Genomic DNA, 19,734 nt, shown 5'->3' on the forward strand with positions numbered 1-19,734 from the left:
TGACAATGACAAATACATAATATCCACGCTAATTTGCCGGAGCTTTCTACTCGTCGTGCCGCACAATAAAGAAATCGAGAGAACGATGAAAGTTTCCTAAAACAGAATTTTGGCGACAATCGTCAAATGATCGATGGTCGGAATTTCATACACTTGCCATTTACATAAAATACAAAACACTTTTACACAGAAAAACAGGAGAAAAATTTGTATTATTATGTTAAAAGAAATAAATTATTAAACATTCTCATTTAGGTTGTCGGTGCATGGGTGCGTGATTTGAAATTGAATTTCTGTGTAGTGCGTAAAATTATTCAAGTTCAATTAACTTTTAATTTTTCAAATTTGGAACTGATAAGTATAAATCATATAAGTAATTATGCGATAAAGTAGGTACAATTTTATTAGTGAATAATTCTTTATTTGTAATGTGTATTTTTTGTTTAAATGTTTGACACATGATTGGTTAGATGTCAATGTAATTTTTAAGTTTACCAGATATTTTTAGATAAATTTCTTCTTTGCAAATATTATTTATGTAAATACTTTCAGCTTCACAAATCCTACAGTTATAATATATCGCGATTTTCCCGAGTCTGCTGCTGGTATCTACAGAGATTAGAACAAAACATCAACGGAATACTTCTCAAGTAAAACATCAAATTATGCACTTGCTAATTTAATATAAATATTTACGAAGAGTAAAGTTGATAATTATAATAAAACAACACTTTTATTCCTCATTATTGAAAACTTGAGGTTAATTAAAAAATAAAAATGAACGGAGAGGTTACGTTTGTGGCGGTGTCGCCTGAAGGTTACAAAGGCAGGGGGCAAACAGTCGGACCACCAAGTATTTAGTATTTAGTACTTAGTCCTCAGTAATCCTCAACTGATCAGCTGCTGGAGCCAATTCCCACTAGTTGACTTTGGGTGATGCGTCCGGATATCAAAAGTAATTTGGAAAATAAACAGGGACCATTATTTGCAAATTACCTGGCCGTGAATTTGCCTTTTTGGCAAAACAATACAATCATTAGTTATATGATTATAAAACGAAGGTGAATTATTTATATTGAAAAACTATATAAATTATAGAATCATAAATAATAAAGCCATTACAATACAAGGGCAGATAATAGATCGCTACGATTATGGCTTATTTATATTTTTTGTGATAAAAAATTAACAGATCAAATCATTTAAACCCAGGCGAGGACACTAGAGATAATGATAATATTATGTAGGTATATTAAAGATTTAAGTACATACTTAACACGCAAAAATTATAATTCATTATTCAATTCACCTTGTGATTATTAAGCGACACATGTCGCAATGCATCTGACATCCGCAACACATAATATCGTTTTTTTTACTTTACAAATTTTATACAATACTAAACTATTGCACTAGTTTAGTATTTGTGGATAACTGAATAACTTGTGATCAGTTTAAAAATCAAAACCGATGATTTCTTATAAAACGCATGTTCAGATTTTAGAAAAATATCTCTGCACAACGCACAAAACAACACAAAACTTAAAAATATTGACTAGATTTTTGAGTAATTATTAATTTAGAAACTGTCGAAGTGAAGTGGGCGAACAGTTGAAAGCAATGATAATGAAAGAAAGTATCACTTTCGCACGGAGAAAACAGAACTAGCACCGTGCCGGGCGTTTGACAGTCAACAACTGAACAGTGAACACTGAACTGACTGAACACTGAACTGACAGGAGAAATCGCAGCGGAGACACCGCGCGTCCACCGCCACCGGAGCGGGCCACTTGCCGCAAGGGAAAGAGCAGTCGGAGTCTGTAGCAGATTGCCGAACTGATATTACGGTACGGAGAGGAGACCTTTTCACGCACACGTCAAGGAAGAATCAACAGACTATTTTGTAGGATTCACTTTGGAATCATTTGGAACGGTGTACCAGTTTCAGTACGAAAGTACCATACCAATCAACTTTTCAGCTTTTTTCAGGAGACATATTTTTATTATTTCTCGAAGACCAATTTGGTTCGACGTTTAATCAATTTAAAATAAATACCTAATAAGTTTCAAAAATATTATTTCTTGAAAATATGTGTTGGGACATGAAATTAAATTGTGAATTATTATTTCCGCAGAAATCTTCTAATTATGGAAAACAATAAAATAAAGAGGATTAAAAAAGAGAGAATACAAAATAATTGATTCGAAAAGGCATACCTAACTAAAGGCTGTAACTTTATGTATATAATAAGATAAAGCTTACTAAGTAAAATTTGTACGGCGCCCTTAAACTTTCAGTAAACAAATTATTAAATTATTATTAATACCACTGATGGCTTCATAAATAAGAAAGGCGGGTTACAACCGAGCTCTCAGCGGTAGGACATACCCAAAGGTGTACGCCAAAAAAATATCGAAGACACTGACTACGAATATTCGGAAGAGGAAAAAACACAATGCACTTAAAGGTGGGCCAAATTAAATTGCACATTATACCTGGGTGCCTTACGCCCTCGGGAAAGGGAATATTATGAACAGGCTATACGGCTAATGTGGATTAGTCGGTCCTCGTACATTCCTCGGGGCTCTTCCGTCAAAAGCCATTCACTCGAGAGGAATCCCTTTCCAGCCGTAATTTTAAACCTGTGTTGTGGAATAGACACCCATCCCTCACCTGTTCAAAACTTATCGTGGTTCATCAGCGATACAAGTCCTCAATCACGCTTCTTATTCAGACAATAAACATTCGGCCCTTTCAAATGGAAATCGTAAATAATGCCGTGATCATGATTCAAGCGGTCGCTTATCGTCTCCTGTATTCTGGAAGCATGGAACTTCTGAATTCCAAGTGATTGTGATTGATGCAGTATTTTATGTGGATATTTTGTATTGTATGCCGGGTGAATAAGTGATAACTGTGGGTTGCTCGGATGGTTGGTCTTGTCATTTATTACACACTAATTTATGAATTTATATACAATGTACTACAGTCATCTCGCACATCAGGGAGTTGGTAATGTTCGAAGAATTTCGGACGGCACATTTATTTATCATAAATTTGACAGAACATGCGAAGCAAAATATTATGATCCTTAATACTACGGAAAGGGATAAAAAAAAACGTACTCGGGACCATTGGAGAAAACGTCGTGGGTGAAAAGAGCCAATATTTGTCCGATGCTAATATTGAGTTAGAGTCTGAGGCCTTATTGGAGGGTGGGCCATAAAACACCAGGCCTCCGTGGCTCCGTGTGCGGCTGAAGTCGCCCGTAGAAAATTACTCAAAGCGCTTATTGTACTTTGTTGCAATCGGTCAAAAAAGAGCTTTGACGACTTTCCAAAACATGCAGAACCCGTGCACCGCGACTAATGGAGATTAGTGTACCGTGTACCACCCTGCACTCTGAAGCCCGCGGGGAATTTCTAACATTGTTTTTTTTTACAAACTTTGTCTGGTGTTAGATCAATACTAAATAAACAAGAAAGATTGATGCCTGTATAAATTCATTTGTTAGATATACCAAATTTGAATAAATGCCACATTGACGAAATCCTTTGAAATCTATTCCAGCTTCGTCTCCACAATACGGCCTATACAAATTTCGATATCAAACATCCTTTTGATCGAGACAAAGGGGACCGCCCTACATCCTGAAAACCACCACCGAGGCGGACCCACCAAGTTACAGAAATAATAAAATTATTAATTTATCGTAACCCCCGCGATTTATTATTGTGCGCCGGGCGCCGTCGCCGAACCCATAATAAAAAATAGTAATAACGCCGATCTTAAATGCGCATTTTTTCCAGGCGTTTTAACATGGAAATAATTGATTTTAAAAAGCAATCAATCTTACGTCGAGGTCGGGACACCCACAACGGCGGGCTCGGCTCCTAAAGCGACACAACTCCTAGGTACCTTTTTATTTACGAACGGCAGATGCGTCAATCTCTAAATGCTGTGGCTGTGGAGTGTGTAGTGTGTAGTGTGGACCACACGGACGCGTTTTAATTCCCATTACTAATACACGCAGGTACACCACATATATTTGCAATAATTAATACACATTTAGATAGAGTCACTTGCTTGAGTCCTTGTTTTATTCCGCACGCAGAAATGATTTATTGTATTGACAAAACAAAACCCACTAGTTAAGTAGGTAAGTTAATAGCTATAAAAAGTGATGGGATTACTTTAGTTCGAATGTTTGTATTTATACACTCCCAAGGGGAAAAAACACATTTCCTGTGCAAGCTGCTGCAATGGTGCGCACACATACGAAGATTTTTTGTGCAATTAAATCTCATGTCACAAGATGTTGCCCCTACAAACAAGCCAGAAGATGTCACAAGTCACAAGGATTGAGGTCGAGAAAGCTCTAACAAAGCCCGAGAGCCGACTTCTGTTATTTGCGTACCAACAGAGGCAATAACCGTCGCATTAGTCGTGGTTCGCGAATTACCGCGGCGCGAGGAAGCCAAGATATAATTATGATGAAGATGGTGAACCGTTTTGGATTGTTGCAGATGTAATTAAAATCGCAGATAAACGAATAAAAAATACTTGAACGGATGTCTATCAGTACCTACCGCAGAGGTCTACGCGATTGTTGTCTCGTCGTGTTGTGGGCATTGAATAGGCCTCTGAATGAGCAACTTACAAACAATGCACCTCTGTTATAATAGTATCCAGAAATACCACCTTGCGAGATGTCCATAAACAACAGTGATTGAATCATTTGGTATGATGAATTAATAGTCATAAGAATTAAACAAAACAAACGTTCGGCACGCTTTGTAATTATTGAAGCTAATTTAATGAACAATAAAATTGTATGTGGATATCGAAGGCAAAATAAATACCTACATAAAAGATTTTTAGAAAAAAAATCTAAGAAGCCTTGCCATGTTAAAGTTAAAGCATATCCCAACATTACATTATGGCCAGTATATTTAGGCTAGCTAGTAAGCCAATGGGAGGATAAACCATAAGCCCGACATCACGAAGCGGCTGGTATCAGGGTTTCAGTTTGTATTTTGTATCCATCACAAGCAAAATAATCAAAATCAGATAGTCAACGAAAGAATGACAAAACATTACATGGGAACACAATGTCCCAGAGAAGCAGGGCCATGCCAACTGCTGGATGTCGGAACAGAAAAACCCCATTAACTAATATGTTTGTCAACAATGAAAAACTCTCAGAGTGGGATAATTTTGATGCATATTTTGAAACCGAGATATAAATATGTGCATTAGTTAGACACAATTTTGCTAGAGGGTTAAACAACATTTTTCAAATCGATTTGTCTAAGCGTTAATGATAATTCAAGTATTTTGTGTTTACCTAAAAATAAAGCTGATTAATAACTGACAATAGGTATAGTCTTCACAATTCATCGATGCCACAGTTATGGTTGTACACTTTTGCAATATCGAAAAATATAGGATTAGAGCAAATATTGGGACTAATAAACTTAACAAAAAAGATAATTGCTGCATTATTTGTACCCTATTGCCACAACATAGGACCGATTTTATTTCAGCTTTATTATGTTTGTATTACCATAGAATACGAAGACCACTGAAAACGTGTGCGCTATTAACTTAACGTTTAAGGGCAGGTATGCGATTCGAGTCGCAACCCTGCCCGGGCAGTATTGGTGGTAAGAGACATTAATCCCAAATGGTCTCAGATATAATCTCCAAGTCCCATGCCACCCACGGAACGGGCTACCGTCTTCCGAATTCCGTATTTTGTACAAGAGTGACTGCAAGAGGCCTAGAAGGCAGAAGATCTTCCGGTTTTGTGTTATTATTGTTATTTAGGGTAATATCGACGGGCGTATTATTTATTCGGGTTCTTCGTAATGAGACGGTTTCTGGAGAGGCCGGTTATTATCGTAACCACAAATATTTTATTGACGTTCAAACCCGCTGACCTTTTAGGGGAAATATTCAATTAGGCTTATAAAGAATTTATTGGTTGATGGTTAACTTTGATAACATTCTTTGGCCTTACGTTTGCGAATTCCAGTGATTTTGGATGTAGGTACTAGGCAGACATAATGGAAACGAGGTTACTTTAGAAATCATAGTAAAAAAATCTAGGGATTATTTAAAATACAAAATTCACAGTAAAGATTACTCAGGGTCTAATTCCAGGGCCACTGTAAAACAGAATATCTATTTGCACGTCTTACTGAAAAAAACAATGAACTGAGAGCTCTGGCGTTGTGAAATTCGCACAGCAATTACATTTAAGAATTTCTATCTACTAGAAGATTAATGAAAATCTCTATCTATCGTAATTTTTTTTTTAAACCTGTTGATCGAATATATAACGCATGCGTAAATAATAAATGGAACGTGAATGATGTTTTACGTGTTTTTTGTTGTTAATGTTCGGCAATTAATAAGTAATCATTAAGGACGGTATTAGGGTAATAATACGCGGTCGACGCATTCAATTAGCAAGGTAAATTACTGGACAAGCGGATGCCCGCAGCGCATGAGCGGGTCAGAAGCCCCGGACCCGGGACCCCGGACCTGGGAGCCGGGAGCCTCCGCGGGGGCAAAAAATATCTCGGAATGAATAAGCCGAAAAATGTTCGGGTTTCCCGTATTACATGATGCGCCGCGGGCACTGCTCATAATGCACAATTAATTAATTAGACCTTCGCGGGTGGCCGGCCCTGGCTGACACAGGGCCGCCAAGCGGAAAATTATAAAATTTTTCGCCAATTCGTGTTTCAATAAAAATGGTGTCAAATGGTTCCATGACAAAACAGAACATTGAAGAAAAATGATTAAAAAAAAAACTAATCTAACCTAACCTAATCCAGTTTTATGGTAACTGAATAAATGTTTTTTTTTTATTTATTTTTTATATTCCTTATCAAAACAAAAATATTTGGGCGAATTTTATAAATTAAGTGATAACTATGTCCCTGCCGCTGATAGTTACGTTGTGAAATCTCTTTCTGATACAAGCATGGATAATCAGAAAGAGGGAGAGGTGATGACAATGGAGAACGGAGCTATCAGTGACATGGCTTTATTCCTTCACACCAAGGCAAAACTCAAAGCATTATATATAATCATAATACTTCACTCACTGGATAAGAAAAAAATAGTAACTATATAGTATAAAATCTGTTAGTAAAGCAGCAAAAACTTTGAAACGGTGAGTTCTGGCGTCATGAAATTTTCAATGTATTTTTTTCTGGAAGGAAATTATAGGTCAATGCAACGTTATTTAGGTACATCATTAGCTTTGAAGCATTCATTTAACTGTCAAAAAAAATTAGGACAAGATGCCATTTTGCTTGGTTCATATTATTTTTCAATGTCTTATAAAGGTGAAACAGAGTAGCAAATCCAATATGGTTTTATCAGTGAGAGGGGATTTAAAGAAAATTTACTTATCAGATTTTGAACTAACTATCTCTATTATCTACAACGCCATTAAAGTGCATAAATGCAAAGGATAATAATAGAATATCCCTCGTTCATCTTAATATAATCTAAAAATAAACGAACTGCAAATTTAATCTAGCGCGGATAATAGGAAATTATTTATAGCCACTTTTATTAATAGAAGATAGCAGATTGATAGCCTACATTGCAGTTTGCAGTTGGTTATGTTGCGATCAGATAGCGATGTGCACTAGTTGACCTCAAAATGAAGTCGGCAGAATGGATACTGAAATTATGAATACAGGTTTTATAATTATTATTTGCTCGCGCAGGTATTAGTTAATAAGTAGGAGAAATTGCCGAACTACTTCTGCCAGGTACTGGATAATTAATCGCTAATGCCTTGGGCTCACGAAAGCAATAAAGATAGAGATATCTAGATGCTTTACAATAATTATTATACTAGGATTACATTTATAGAATCATTATTGTGAAATTAATATCACCTCGAGTGCAATGTATCTGTTTTTATAAGTTGTAACGACGCATGGAGCTGATTCTAAATATCTAAATTCTTTTATATGATGCACATGTTCTAATTCCCCTTTCTTGTAGTCGCAATTTAATTATCACACGACGCGTAAGGTCGGAACAATGAAAACGTGACTTATTACGATGATAGCGCGGCGTATGTATGGTTAAAACGGCCTAAAACCGGGCTTACGACCGACCTAACTTACCAAAGCTAAACCGGCGCGTAATAATCTAATATCTAGGATTGTCTTTTCGCCTTATCGTGCAAATTTGGATTTAATTTTTATTTTTCCATTATTGACAGGTCTGAAGCATTTTCATTACGAAATACAAATTTTAGTTTATTTATTTATAAAGCCCCTATTTACGTATTTTGAAGGCAATTTTAAGTACTCTTTAATTTAACAAATCCACAAAAAAGTTTAAAAAATTAATAGTTTTTAAAAACGACACGTTAGGCGTTAGGTTGTGTTAAGCTATAAAGAGGCCAAAGCCATAAATTTGAAATAATTTCAAATTGATGTTATATTTTGTTGGAGCAGCCCTGACCTAAACGACCGCATTAGGTTGCAGTGTTATTTAGAGAAATGGCTGTTATTTGAATTTTAAAATGGGACCTTTTGGAATGCCCGTGGGTCCTGGCTAAGGGTGACTCAGGGTGCCTACCGCAAATGATCCGTCTGATCGCCTGCCAGAATTTTAACTGCCAGCTGATGGGTATTGTACAATACCCAAAAAGTACGCATTCCAATCGTTACCGAGGAGCGAATACCACACAAGACTTTTAAATAAATGGAAATTACAACAGGAAATAACTCAAATCAAGTGTGACGTCCCGGGTAGGTTCCATATGGATTGCCAAAACTATTTTACGCACTTGTCAAATTTGAATATTATATGATTTTATTTTGAGAGGAAGGGGTAAACCTGAGTACGGGGAAGAAATGTCGTTTTAAAAAAGATGAGTACGGCTTTTTATCAAGATAATAACCATTTCCTAATAAAATATTAGTCATTCAGAATACATCTGACCACGTGTTTAACGGAGGTGGCCTTGTCCGAAAATATACAATGCGAAATAAGATTCGAAAATATTATTATTTTGAAGAATACTTGTTTCGACTTACTCATAACATATTCGTACTTTACTGATAGTTTGTATTGAAATTTGTCAATATAGTCCCGTTTTTAACAGGAAATCGAATGATTTGACCAGATTTTTCATAAATTAACAATGTTTTATTTATCTTTAGGGTGAATTGCCTATTACAAAAAAAATAAGTTTTATCCGTGCACAAGAACCCGTATTACAAGAAGAATGGAAACATTAGAATGGAAACAATATTAATTAAAAAAAAGTATATAAATTTGAATCTATATAAGTTTCCTTGTAGGGTTCTGAACCTGAACTCGCGATCCCTGGGACCAGAGCCAAGGATCCAACCGATATGCCACGGAGGTCGTCGTGTGACAATGATCCGTAAGTAGTTAAGGACGGGTTGTTTCGGAGAATTTCAACAATTCATCAAATTTCAACGTTCATTTTCAAGTTCTGTGAAAGATTTTTTCAAGTTCTGTTTTTATTTCAGTTTTGTCAAGCAACTAGCCTATAATGATATTAAAACAGAACTTGAATAGGACTTTCACAGAACCCGAAAATGAACGTTGAAATTTGATGAATTGTCAAATTCTCCGAAACAACCCGTCCTAAGTTTGTATATTTAATTCACCTTCCAATGCTGCCTACTCATAAACTTTGTTCTACTTTATTTGAAGTTGGTTTGGTTTCTACCGTTTGATATTGATATTAAATGACGGTGCTATTGGTCAGTTTGTCATGTCAATGAATCCGATTCAAAGCGTTGCGGTTTTCTATTGAATGCACAATGACTTTGGAACGACGAAGGTGGCATCAAATTACCTCGGCAGGTACTCTATATCTATAATCTCCCCCTTTGTACGCGTCTTTTCTATGAGTCTTGTTATTGTGGAGTTGATTGCTTTTTTACCTTTCCCATTCGGAAGCTTTCTAGTGTGAAAGCCAATTATCATTATTATTAGAAGAAATTAAATGGATAATAATGCGATTCCTTTAGCTTGCAAATAATTGTGTTCGGTGCAACAATGTTTAACGCTTTGTCGTATCTATCTACCTTTAGAAAGCAGTCCAGTGTGATGACCATTTTGGGCAAAACGTCGTAAATCAGAAATATATTTTTTTAGAAAATTTAAAAGAATTTACCCAATGACCAAAGACAAACTTCGGCTCCGAATATAAATGATTAATTTATAAGATAATTTCAGCGAAAAAAAATCAAATTTGCAAAACGATAAAAATATAAAATAAAACACTAAACGCCCAGGCTTGAATCTGACGTCATCCTATCCCGATCGGGACAATATTGACAACTTTGTGACGCGCCACTATTCAAATTATTAAAAAAAATAGTTGACTCGGATGGTCAAAAAATGATTTATGATTCGAAGTCAAAATAATTCGTATGGATTTTCACTACCTATTTTCCGAAATGTCGCGAATTGTTGGATCCGCGTCTGTACCAACATTATGATTCGGTATATTAAATGTTTACCGGTAGTTGTGTTTGTATGGTTCTGCTTATTAACGTCACCTGGGTGAGTGAATGTTTGCATGAATAGATTTAGTATTATGGGACCACCCCGACGGATGTCGCACCACCACACGACGGAATTTTCCTAAACAATCAAGAGGCACTCAGAAAAAAAAAACATAAATTGAAATGCATATTATTCTGTGCAGAGAAGACAATTTAAACTTTTTTACGTAGGCGCTTCGTATTGCTGAATTATATAAAGATTTTACTCGCTGCAGTCCGATTTTCAGGGAGAGACAGAGGAGAGAGAAGGAAATAGAATGATTGCCAGCAAAAGGGTGAGAGAGAGAGAGAGAGAGGGGTGGTCCACTGCGGGTGGCCTGAACGCCGATATTCACTTAGGAGATACAACAGGAGTTCATAATGTCCACACACGAACACACACACATTTACGTTGATGCACTCACACTTGCAAAAACTGGGTGTCTTTCAGTATGACTAATTAAGGGACTGCCAGGATCAGTCACCCACTGTAACACTGATATGGATCAAATTTCTGAAGTACAAAAAATGCGTTATAGACCATTTGACATAACATTAAAGTTCCCTACATGGTATTACTTAGCTAAAAAAAACTTTACTGGAAGTTGGAACCAAAAGTAGACCTGCCCTAAGTGATTAAAAGCGTATTATCCCCACTCCCCATACCGGTTCCATTGGAGCCGGCTGTGCTCGCGTATGGCCTCAAGTGAAATTTGAAAACGTGACGTCATCATTCTTGTGCGAACTATGGTCGAGGCATCATCGGTTCATTTTACAAAATAACACGGCAAAATGTTGACTTGTGATATGAAAACTTGTAAAAATAGACGTGAAAAAGAGAATAAACCCAATTGTCGTATTACATTCCATAAGTAAGCATTATTTTACTTTATTTTAAGCTTATTCACACCGTATTATATGGATCAGTTTTAGAAACATATACTATCACATCACAATGTAGCGATTCTCAAGTGTGCTCATCGTTGTTTACTGGGGTAAGTAAATTATGAAACATTAGTAAAAGTGTCTTAACTAAATACTCTGAAACTAACTACGACTCTGCAAACAGAAGAAATTTACTTTGCCGAATTTGGACTTCGCAAATTAGTTCATAACGTGGCGAGTAATTTGCGCTCCCATGTAAAAATGTAAATTCATTCAAAAGCAGATTTTACTTTTAAGAACTAAATGGTGATATTATAATGCGAGATGCCTATTTACTGTCAGATTGATTTATTGACGAATCACAGTCAGCTTAACCCCCTTCGTTCTTCAACAGTTGATTTTACCCCTCGCCATTATCTTCTCGTCTATTAATTCCTATGTCTGTGGAACCAAATCATGTTTCCAGGTGGCTACGTTTTTTCGTTCATAAGGTACCATAATATTCATAAGGTATAATGATATTGCATTTTTTCGATAAGAGGTGTGACAAAAGTGAAGCCAAATTCACAAGTGATAAAAGGCCACCCTGCGCGACGAGGTGTGGGATCAATCAGCTGTTGACTTAGCCGTGGGTCATATCATTAGCGACAGAACCCACAAGACGTAGGTGCAAGGTGGGCTGATGAGAAATAATGACCACAAACGGCCATGCTAAACTAAGGGGAGAACGGGGAAATTATTTAAAAATGGCCTGAGTTAAAAGCAGCGACGGAAAACATTATTGAAGGTAAAAACTTGCGTAATACACTGTGTGATTTGGATTTTAATATTTTTTACCGCATTATTTTTTTAATGATTGACTAATGTTTATGAGTAATATTTATGAGTAAAGTTTTTATGCATAGCACATAAAAAAAAATAATAAGCAGTAATTTTCGATTGAAGTACTTGTACACATTGAATTATTTGGCAGGTTGGGAATAAGCCCACGTAGCTCAGTGGTCCAGAGCACCTGACATCAGAAGGGACGGGTCCAATTCCGTTAGTGGCATTTATTTTGACTCAGGAGATATTTTCAATTTGTATGGATATTTCAGGCGAGTAATTAATGCCAATAATAATTTGTTTTTTAACCGCAATTAAATTTTGTATAAAAGCGAGGAAATTAATTTGAAGTACCCGCAAATTTGAGAAAGAAGTTGCAAATTTCACTCTCAAACCTAATACGCTTCCGTTTCCGGAAATAAATCCGCAATGAAGTTTCTTTGAAGCAATAAAATCAAAAGATATCGGAAGTTCCATTATACAGTCTTCAATTTGTATGATATATTATATTCGCGTGCAAAATTGATGACGATTATAAATATTTCATACAAAAAGTAATGGATACGAATTTAAAAAGTAAGGCAAACCACACACGATGATAGCAAATAAATTAACTACCGAATCGAAGTAAGGTAGGTAGGTATATTCATCATGGCTTGGTCTATTTTAGCATATCGCTCGCCATACACTACCAATGGGAATGTATGGCTAGCGATACGATGAAGTCGGCCAACTCACGAAAATATAACGCGCTTATAGCGTGGTCTGTCACAGGCTAAATGAAATAATAATAGCATGCAAATTAGTAAAATTCAATATTTTTTGTTTGGTTATTGAAAAAAGATTGTGTGTTTTGACTGCGAGATATAATGCGAAACAATGGCGTTGGTTGTTTTGTCGGACTGACGCACTCCAACAATGACTGACACACGCGAGTGCCAAAAGACAGATAATATCCCACAAAGGCAATAGTCTGTTGTATGTATATTGTATGTGCGATCGCAGCGGCCAACACGACTATTTGTCAATATTTGGATAAACAGAATGTATTGGCAGCAGCAAGTGTCGATACAATGGTTTATTGTAGGCGTAGGTAAGCTGCGGTTAGGTAACACGGCCATTAGAAGTGGACCGCCGTGTTAAAAACAGGGCTGACTAATAACAGATTAGAGGAAAAACAGATATTTAAATCGGTGGATACTTGAATAATTTAGCGGAATAACTACTTCCAATAGCACTTGAGGTAATTTACACAAAAAAGGCGCTATACAATTATGTGTCGACACTATCAGGGAAGAATCAACATTCTACGTAATAATAATAATACTTGGATGACTTGTATAGCGCCGTTTTTGTGCAAAAACACCTCAAGGGCGATGTACAAACTTATAATACATTTCTACAGTGATCTATGTTATTACTTAACTATTTATGGAGAAAATATACAGTACTATACTTACCTGGTAGGTCACTTGAGACTAACACTTAATTAACATTATCTAATTGTTTATTGGCGAAATTTAGATACAGGATTCAGGACTTAATTGAAAAATTGAATATAACTGGACTTTCTCTTAGGATTGGTATATTTAATTTAAGGGTACGACAGCTTAGCTTACGTAGCGACCATAAACCCTCCAACCAGAAAAACCTAAGTAAAATTTGAAAAAAAATTCTAAAGTATATGTGAAAACATCAACCATTCCAATTATACCCGAAATCTACAGAAGTAGATTGCTAATTGACTGCCGTTTACTCTTCACCTGTCTGTAAATTTGTTTGGTACGTTTTGTTTTCGGTTCTAGATGGTGGTCGTGTTAGATATTACCATTTTATCCCGCTAGAGTTCGCACGTGTGTTTTCCTACTACGAGCTGTTAAATCGGAATAATCAATATTATGGTACCTATCGACCTGAAAAAAGTTTTTAAAACGATTGTCATTGAGTTGGTTACGTTTCTTTGCACAAATTTTATAATTCCTTATTTGAAATAAATAGATATTAAAATACCTACTTACAAATCTTAAGATTTTAGAGGAAATTTTGATTTTGATTTATTAAATAAAAGAAAATTAGAAACGTATTTTTCGGGCGTAAGGTCTACTGTTCTAAGAAATTAAATTTTTTTTTTTATTCGATTGGTGGCAGCCCTGGGTCAAGAAGCGTGGGTGGCAACAATGTTGACTCCTGAGACTGCGAAAAATCGCAGGCGACGTCAGGGAACAAAGCACCGGGGGGATTTTTAAAATCTTCAGGAGCTCGTGTAAAGCGTAAAAGTAAAGAATGTGTACCGAGGCAGAGCTTTTGGCACAGTTGGTAATTTAAAAATCAATTACTTGTCATTCTTCAATCTTTATAGTGTGTACATCTAGGATTGAATAAAATAACGGACCGATTCTCCCTAGTTTTCTTACAGAGCGACTTTCCCGCCAGTCAAATGCAATGCAAAAAAAAAACAATAGAAAATCCACAATATTCGCAAAACTGCTGAGAAAGTTCATATCTGATATATTTGCAAGCTACAAAGTGCTTTCACTTCGTTCACTATAGTTGACAGGTTTAATTGCAGACGGTGAAGGGTACCTAAGCGTTGAAATTCGAATTTTCTTTATGCAAACCTTGAATTCAATCATTATTTGCAGGCAGACGGGAGCAACACTCGCCCGCTATAAAGAATTACAAAATAAAAGCTCGTAATTGATAGCCTGTAGGTTGTTGCAGCAAGCAAGTAGATACCTAAACCTATCGACATCGCCGAAGTGAAACTAGGAAGCGGCCGCCAGTCGAAAAGTGAAACTATGTTTGTATATAAGAAAGGCGAGCGAGTTACCGAACCCGACAGTACTCCGATGGAGAAATTGTCTTTTACAAACTACGAAACGTTAAGTCCGAGAGAGCTGGCTGTTGGCTGGATGTTGTGACATAACCCGGCGGAGGGTGGGGGGCAGAGGAATCGACCGTTGTGCCGGATAATAGACACTCGAAATTGAATGAAATCATCTGGCGTAGGTACACCCACTGAACGAGAAACTAGTAACCAACCGACCCGCGACCGGTGCCTGGCGATGCATTGCGACACTCGTGTGAACTATGAATGCAGCTCAATAGGTACTTTAATTTACTTTCCATTAGATGTGTGCGTTCGGTGTGGAGTTCCACAGACGTCGTAACGGCTGACTTGAGCAATGAAGAATACAATATTACAACAGGGAGCTGCGCAAGACTCAACCTTCTTCAAAACATCGATACTATGCCTGACACAACTCTAATAATAATTGGTAAAACAATACATCAAAAAGCAACCAGAACAAAGTGAACTAAATATCTCATTGAAATTAAGCTGGATAGGTACCTAATTTAATAAGACCCGATGAAATGTCGATGAATTAGAACGTCCCTTCCCTACCGGGCGATGGTTGCCACGCGGAGACCTATCACGAATAGAAAGCAGAAGGTGAATATTGCTGAAATACAATATTGTTTTACAATACAGTGCCGACCTCAAATCCGATTTGCAAATACATTCATGCTAAATTTAAGAGCAAAGAAAACCACATAAGGTCATATATGTAAAGCAATTAAACGTCAAAGCGCCCTTCTTGTGGGAGAAACAATTTTTGCAAAAAGCGTGGTTGACCCAATTGATTTGTAAGCGGAAAGTCAACTTACTCCACACGAAAGAAAAAACAGGTTATATTTTTTTCAACTTTTATACCGCATGTCGAGATGTACCAAAAACAACATTCAGTTTTATGGACCGAATCATTGATGACATAAAGCGAGATGAAATTATTGAATTCAGATAACACTAACATTATATAAACTTGCAAAACTACATAATAATCGTAATATATGTTTCTTGACGCTTCCAATCAGTGATAATAGCCGCCAATATGCGAATAAAGGAGAAACATATTACTTCATTTGGATAATAATGATAAAATACAACATGTTTAGTGAAACCTAATGAAATATTCGTGATCAGAACACCTGGAATCATCACGAAATAATGTTAGAGATATACTAACTCATACATCGTACAACAGTTACAATAACGTATTATGTCATAACAGAAAAAAGTGAAATTCTGCACACCAACTTAGTGTATTACTCTGCCTTACTAAGGTAACGCGATTAATGAAAGTCGCGGTTGTACTGGATGAATTTAATTTAATGTTCATAATAACATCGCTCAATGAAATTTAAAAAAAAAACAGATATGGGCAAAAGTAATAACGCCGCATTTCTAATAGTTAAAATTTAAAATAAATTGACATTCATTTCGGATGATAAATATTTTACGTCATAATTTTACAAAACAATTATAGTTTAAATTTTATAAGTAGATACACAGATGCGCCCTATAGTTACTTATATCGCAAAAAAAAATAGATGAGTCGAAATATTAAATTGATTTTTTATTTAAATAAATATATATTAGCTTCACAAAGGAGGCCATGAGGAAAATAATTTTCCTCGTGGCCTATGTCATCTTTGGGGGATGCTGTGTAGCGGGTCTTTTTAATGAAATAAAGGAAAGGAAGTTCAGGGAAAGAAACAGGTATGAGGGGTGCGCAGGAATGTGAGGATCAGTGCGTCCAGGAGTGACGGACGTATGAATTCACCGCACTGCTGTGCAAGACCCGATAGAGTCAATTGGAGAGGTCAAAAGGTCTCCCTTTATCGGTATCTCCCGATCCCGCCCGCCACGCAGTAGGTGTGTAGACGCATCCGCCGCCAATACCTAGACAAACCTCACCCCACGAACCCAGCAACCGAAGCTGTTAAATACCTTAAGTATATACAAGAAAAATGGAGCAAAAAAAGGTTGAGTATTTTCCTTATTTTGATACGTCATCTCTTATTCCTTTCGCAAGAATGGTTAGATAATGAATAAGGATAATACAGGAAAACTCTTTATATGTACCTACATGTATTAATGTCATAAATGGGGTCCAATTAAACGGCGGGGCTAAATAATTAATGCATGTAGCAATTTCGCATTTTGAAGAGAAAGGTTTCAGAGTTTGGCTAATAGAGGGAAGGAAAGTTCGAAGGTTTCACGGTCGCTGTGAGAGCGGGTGGCGGGTGGTGGGTGGCAGTGGGAGAGGGGGCACACAACTCCACAGTTGTGCAACGCGCTAGAAGAAAGTTACCGGCGCTCCGGTAACTGTTAGGTAATAATAGCCAATCATATGATTACGCTACAACAGACACACACTCGCACATCGCCACAATTACACCAACATTCAAACGCACCGCGCACTCACTACTTATTTGCAACAGCTGCACAAATATCACAATATCAGTGATTTTGAAATTTACTTTACAAAATCATCTGTAGATAGATGGCCATACAAACCAACCTACGTAAGGAAGAAGAACAATCTGTGATAGAGATTAAGTAAGCAGGATGTTTATTTTGGCAACACTTCTGTTACATTCATTGCATTTCCGTTAGATCAAAGCTGTAATAATTATCAAAGCTTTTTCATTTACTTCAATCATATAAGATTTGAAGGACGTAGCTTCAAACATAAATGTAAATAATGAAATATCTTTACCACTGCGCGATTAAAATGAAACGGGTGATAGACAGCATTCAAAGATGTTCGCAATAATTCTAATGCTACGTATACGAGTCGAACTGCCGAACTGAACCTCAACTTATGGGAAAGAAACGAAGCAACCGCAAATGGCGCGATACGCCGCATGCAGTTGATTCGTTCCTTTCCCGTAATTCGTGGCACGGTTCGCGTTTCGGTTCGCAAATGTATACGTACCCTAAAGTAGCGGATGAGGTTCTCATGCGAATCTGTGCTGCCGCAATCTTGCTAAATTTATTATTAAAATACATTAGGATGTTTTACAAGGAATTTCGGCAGATTTTAAGACATTATGCGAGGACCGTGATTGATGATTGGGTCGGTCGGGTGGATGGTGCGTCTTTCAGAATCAAGGATGCGCCGAAGAAAGTTCGCCTATGCACCAATAAATTGAGGCAATAAACAAGTAGAGGCAGTGTGGGAACATCAATGTAGAAAGGTCACAAAAATTATGTCATTAGGTTGTATGTATAATACTGATGGATGTTTGTACCTACGAAATTGAACTCGTCAACTGAAACTTTCATAGTATGCAATTATTTTCATTTCAATTAATATCAGGTTCCAATTTTTTAATACACTATCGCGTGAACTGTAAAACGAGAGATTTCACAATTCTCATTTCAGAGAGCCATGTACACAAATATTGTATTAAAACTTGCGTATTACAATTTGTCTACATAATCCTTGAAAAAATCACCTGTTCAATGTTCATAGTCAAGATTGCCAAGGATAAGAGCAGCGGATGAAATAATAATATTACCTTTGTTAAAAGTAGGAGATTCAAGGCAGGTATTACAAGCAAGAGCAAAAAGGAAAATTTGTGTTTTTAGCAGCTAGAGGTGTAACCCAGGCTCGCGTCGCTAGTTGTTGCTAGTTGCTAGGCGCCGTGTCCTCGGATCCGATAATAACTTATTTAGAGGAACATTCGCGCTGTGAATAATTTAACTGATCCGCAACTTACTCATAACTCATAACTGAGAGCGAACTGATCAGATTGTTGTGGACTGAAATTGAGCCGTTTTGCGCTTCCTCTTCGCACTTGGGCCAACGCCCAAAGTTTCGGTCAGCCACACAGTGTCTGAAATCTGGGCAGATAATGACTGTGATGATGAAACACTACAAGAAAGTCTGAAGCGTTGTCCCAGGAAGAAGTAGAAAGTGCAATACGAATCAATACCTCAAAAACCAAATAACAATATAAATATTAGCTGTGGGATATATCTGTAATATTTAATGGCTAGATTATTGTTTATATCAAATATAATTGTATTTTATATTTTAGAATGCAACTAAGTAGACAACCCTCAGAGTGATATTTATATTCAATTTACTCTCTCGTGTTTTGTGAATTGTATGTAAAATGAATATGTATCTCTAAATATAAATTAAAGCCAAAGGGGGAATCAATATACACAGATTCCGAGATACACTGGAGCAGCTAGTATGGAACTAAATATTGTAGTTTCTCGAACATGACGCATGGAATCAAGTCATTTCGATTGAGATGTTTTTAATTACGCGATGATGGCACATCTCGGTATTTATTTCCGCCTCGCCGCGGATTGGCCAATGTGACGCGGTTTTACTGCGTCCGTTATCAGAGGAGGAAGGTCATGTAGCACATCATGGTTTGTGTGTATTGTGTACACACCACACACCACACACAACGACCACACTAGAAGCCAACCGAACCAACACCAGGCTCACCGTGGAGCACGTGGCATCACGGAGCAAATTGCACGGGCAAGGTCACGTCGGATATTGAAACTTGCGCAGAATAAGTCGATGTACGGCACTGAACGTCGACCGCAGTCTTACTATTGTCCCTGCCAATGCCACGCTATTG

The 19,734-nt window shown here is 36.9% G+C and overlaps 1 protein-coding gene across 13 annotated transcripts in view; it reads right to left on the reverse strand.

The window, feature by feature from the left end:
• rdx (BTB/POZ and MATH domain-containing protein rdx) overlaps nt 1–19,734 on the reverse strand; it is a 308,082-nt gene that overhangs the window by 10,334 nt on the left and 278,014 nt on the right. Inside the window, exon 1 of one of the 13 annotated variants that reach the window (XM_089632360.1) lies at nt 1,310–1,488. The exons of the other annotated variants lie outside the window; for them this stretch is intronic. Coding sequence (XP_089488486.1) covers nt 1,310–1,362 — 53 coding nt within the window. The 5' untranslated portion in view covers nt 1,363–1,488. Of the gene's footprint in view, nt 1–1,309; nt 1,489–19,734 lie in introns of those variants that run through there. 13 annotated transcript variants of the gene reach the window in all.

The sequence above is a fragment of the Hesperophylax consimilis genome, chromosome 6 (assembly GCF_061612785.1).
Source record: "Hesperophylax consimilis isolate HC1 chromosome 6, BYU_Hcon_1.0, whole genome shotgun sequence".
In the NCBI taxonomy this organism is placed as follows: Eukaryota; Metazoa; Arthropoda; class Insecta; order Trichoptera; family Limnephilidae; genus Hesperophylax; species Hesperophylax consimilis.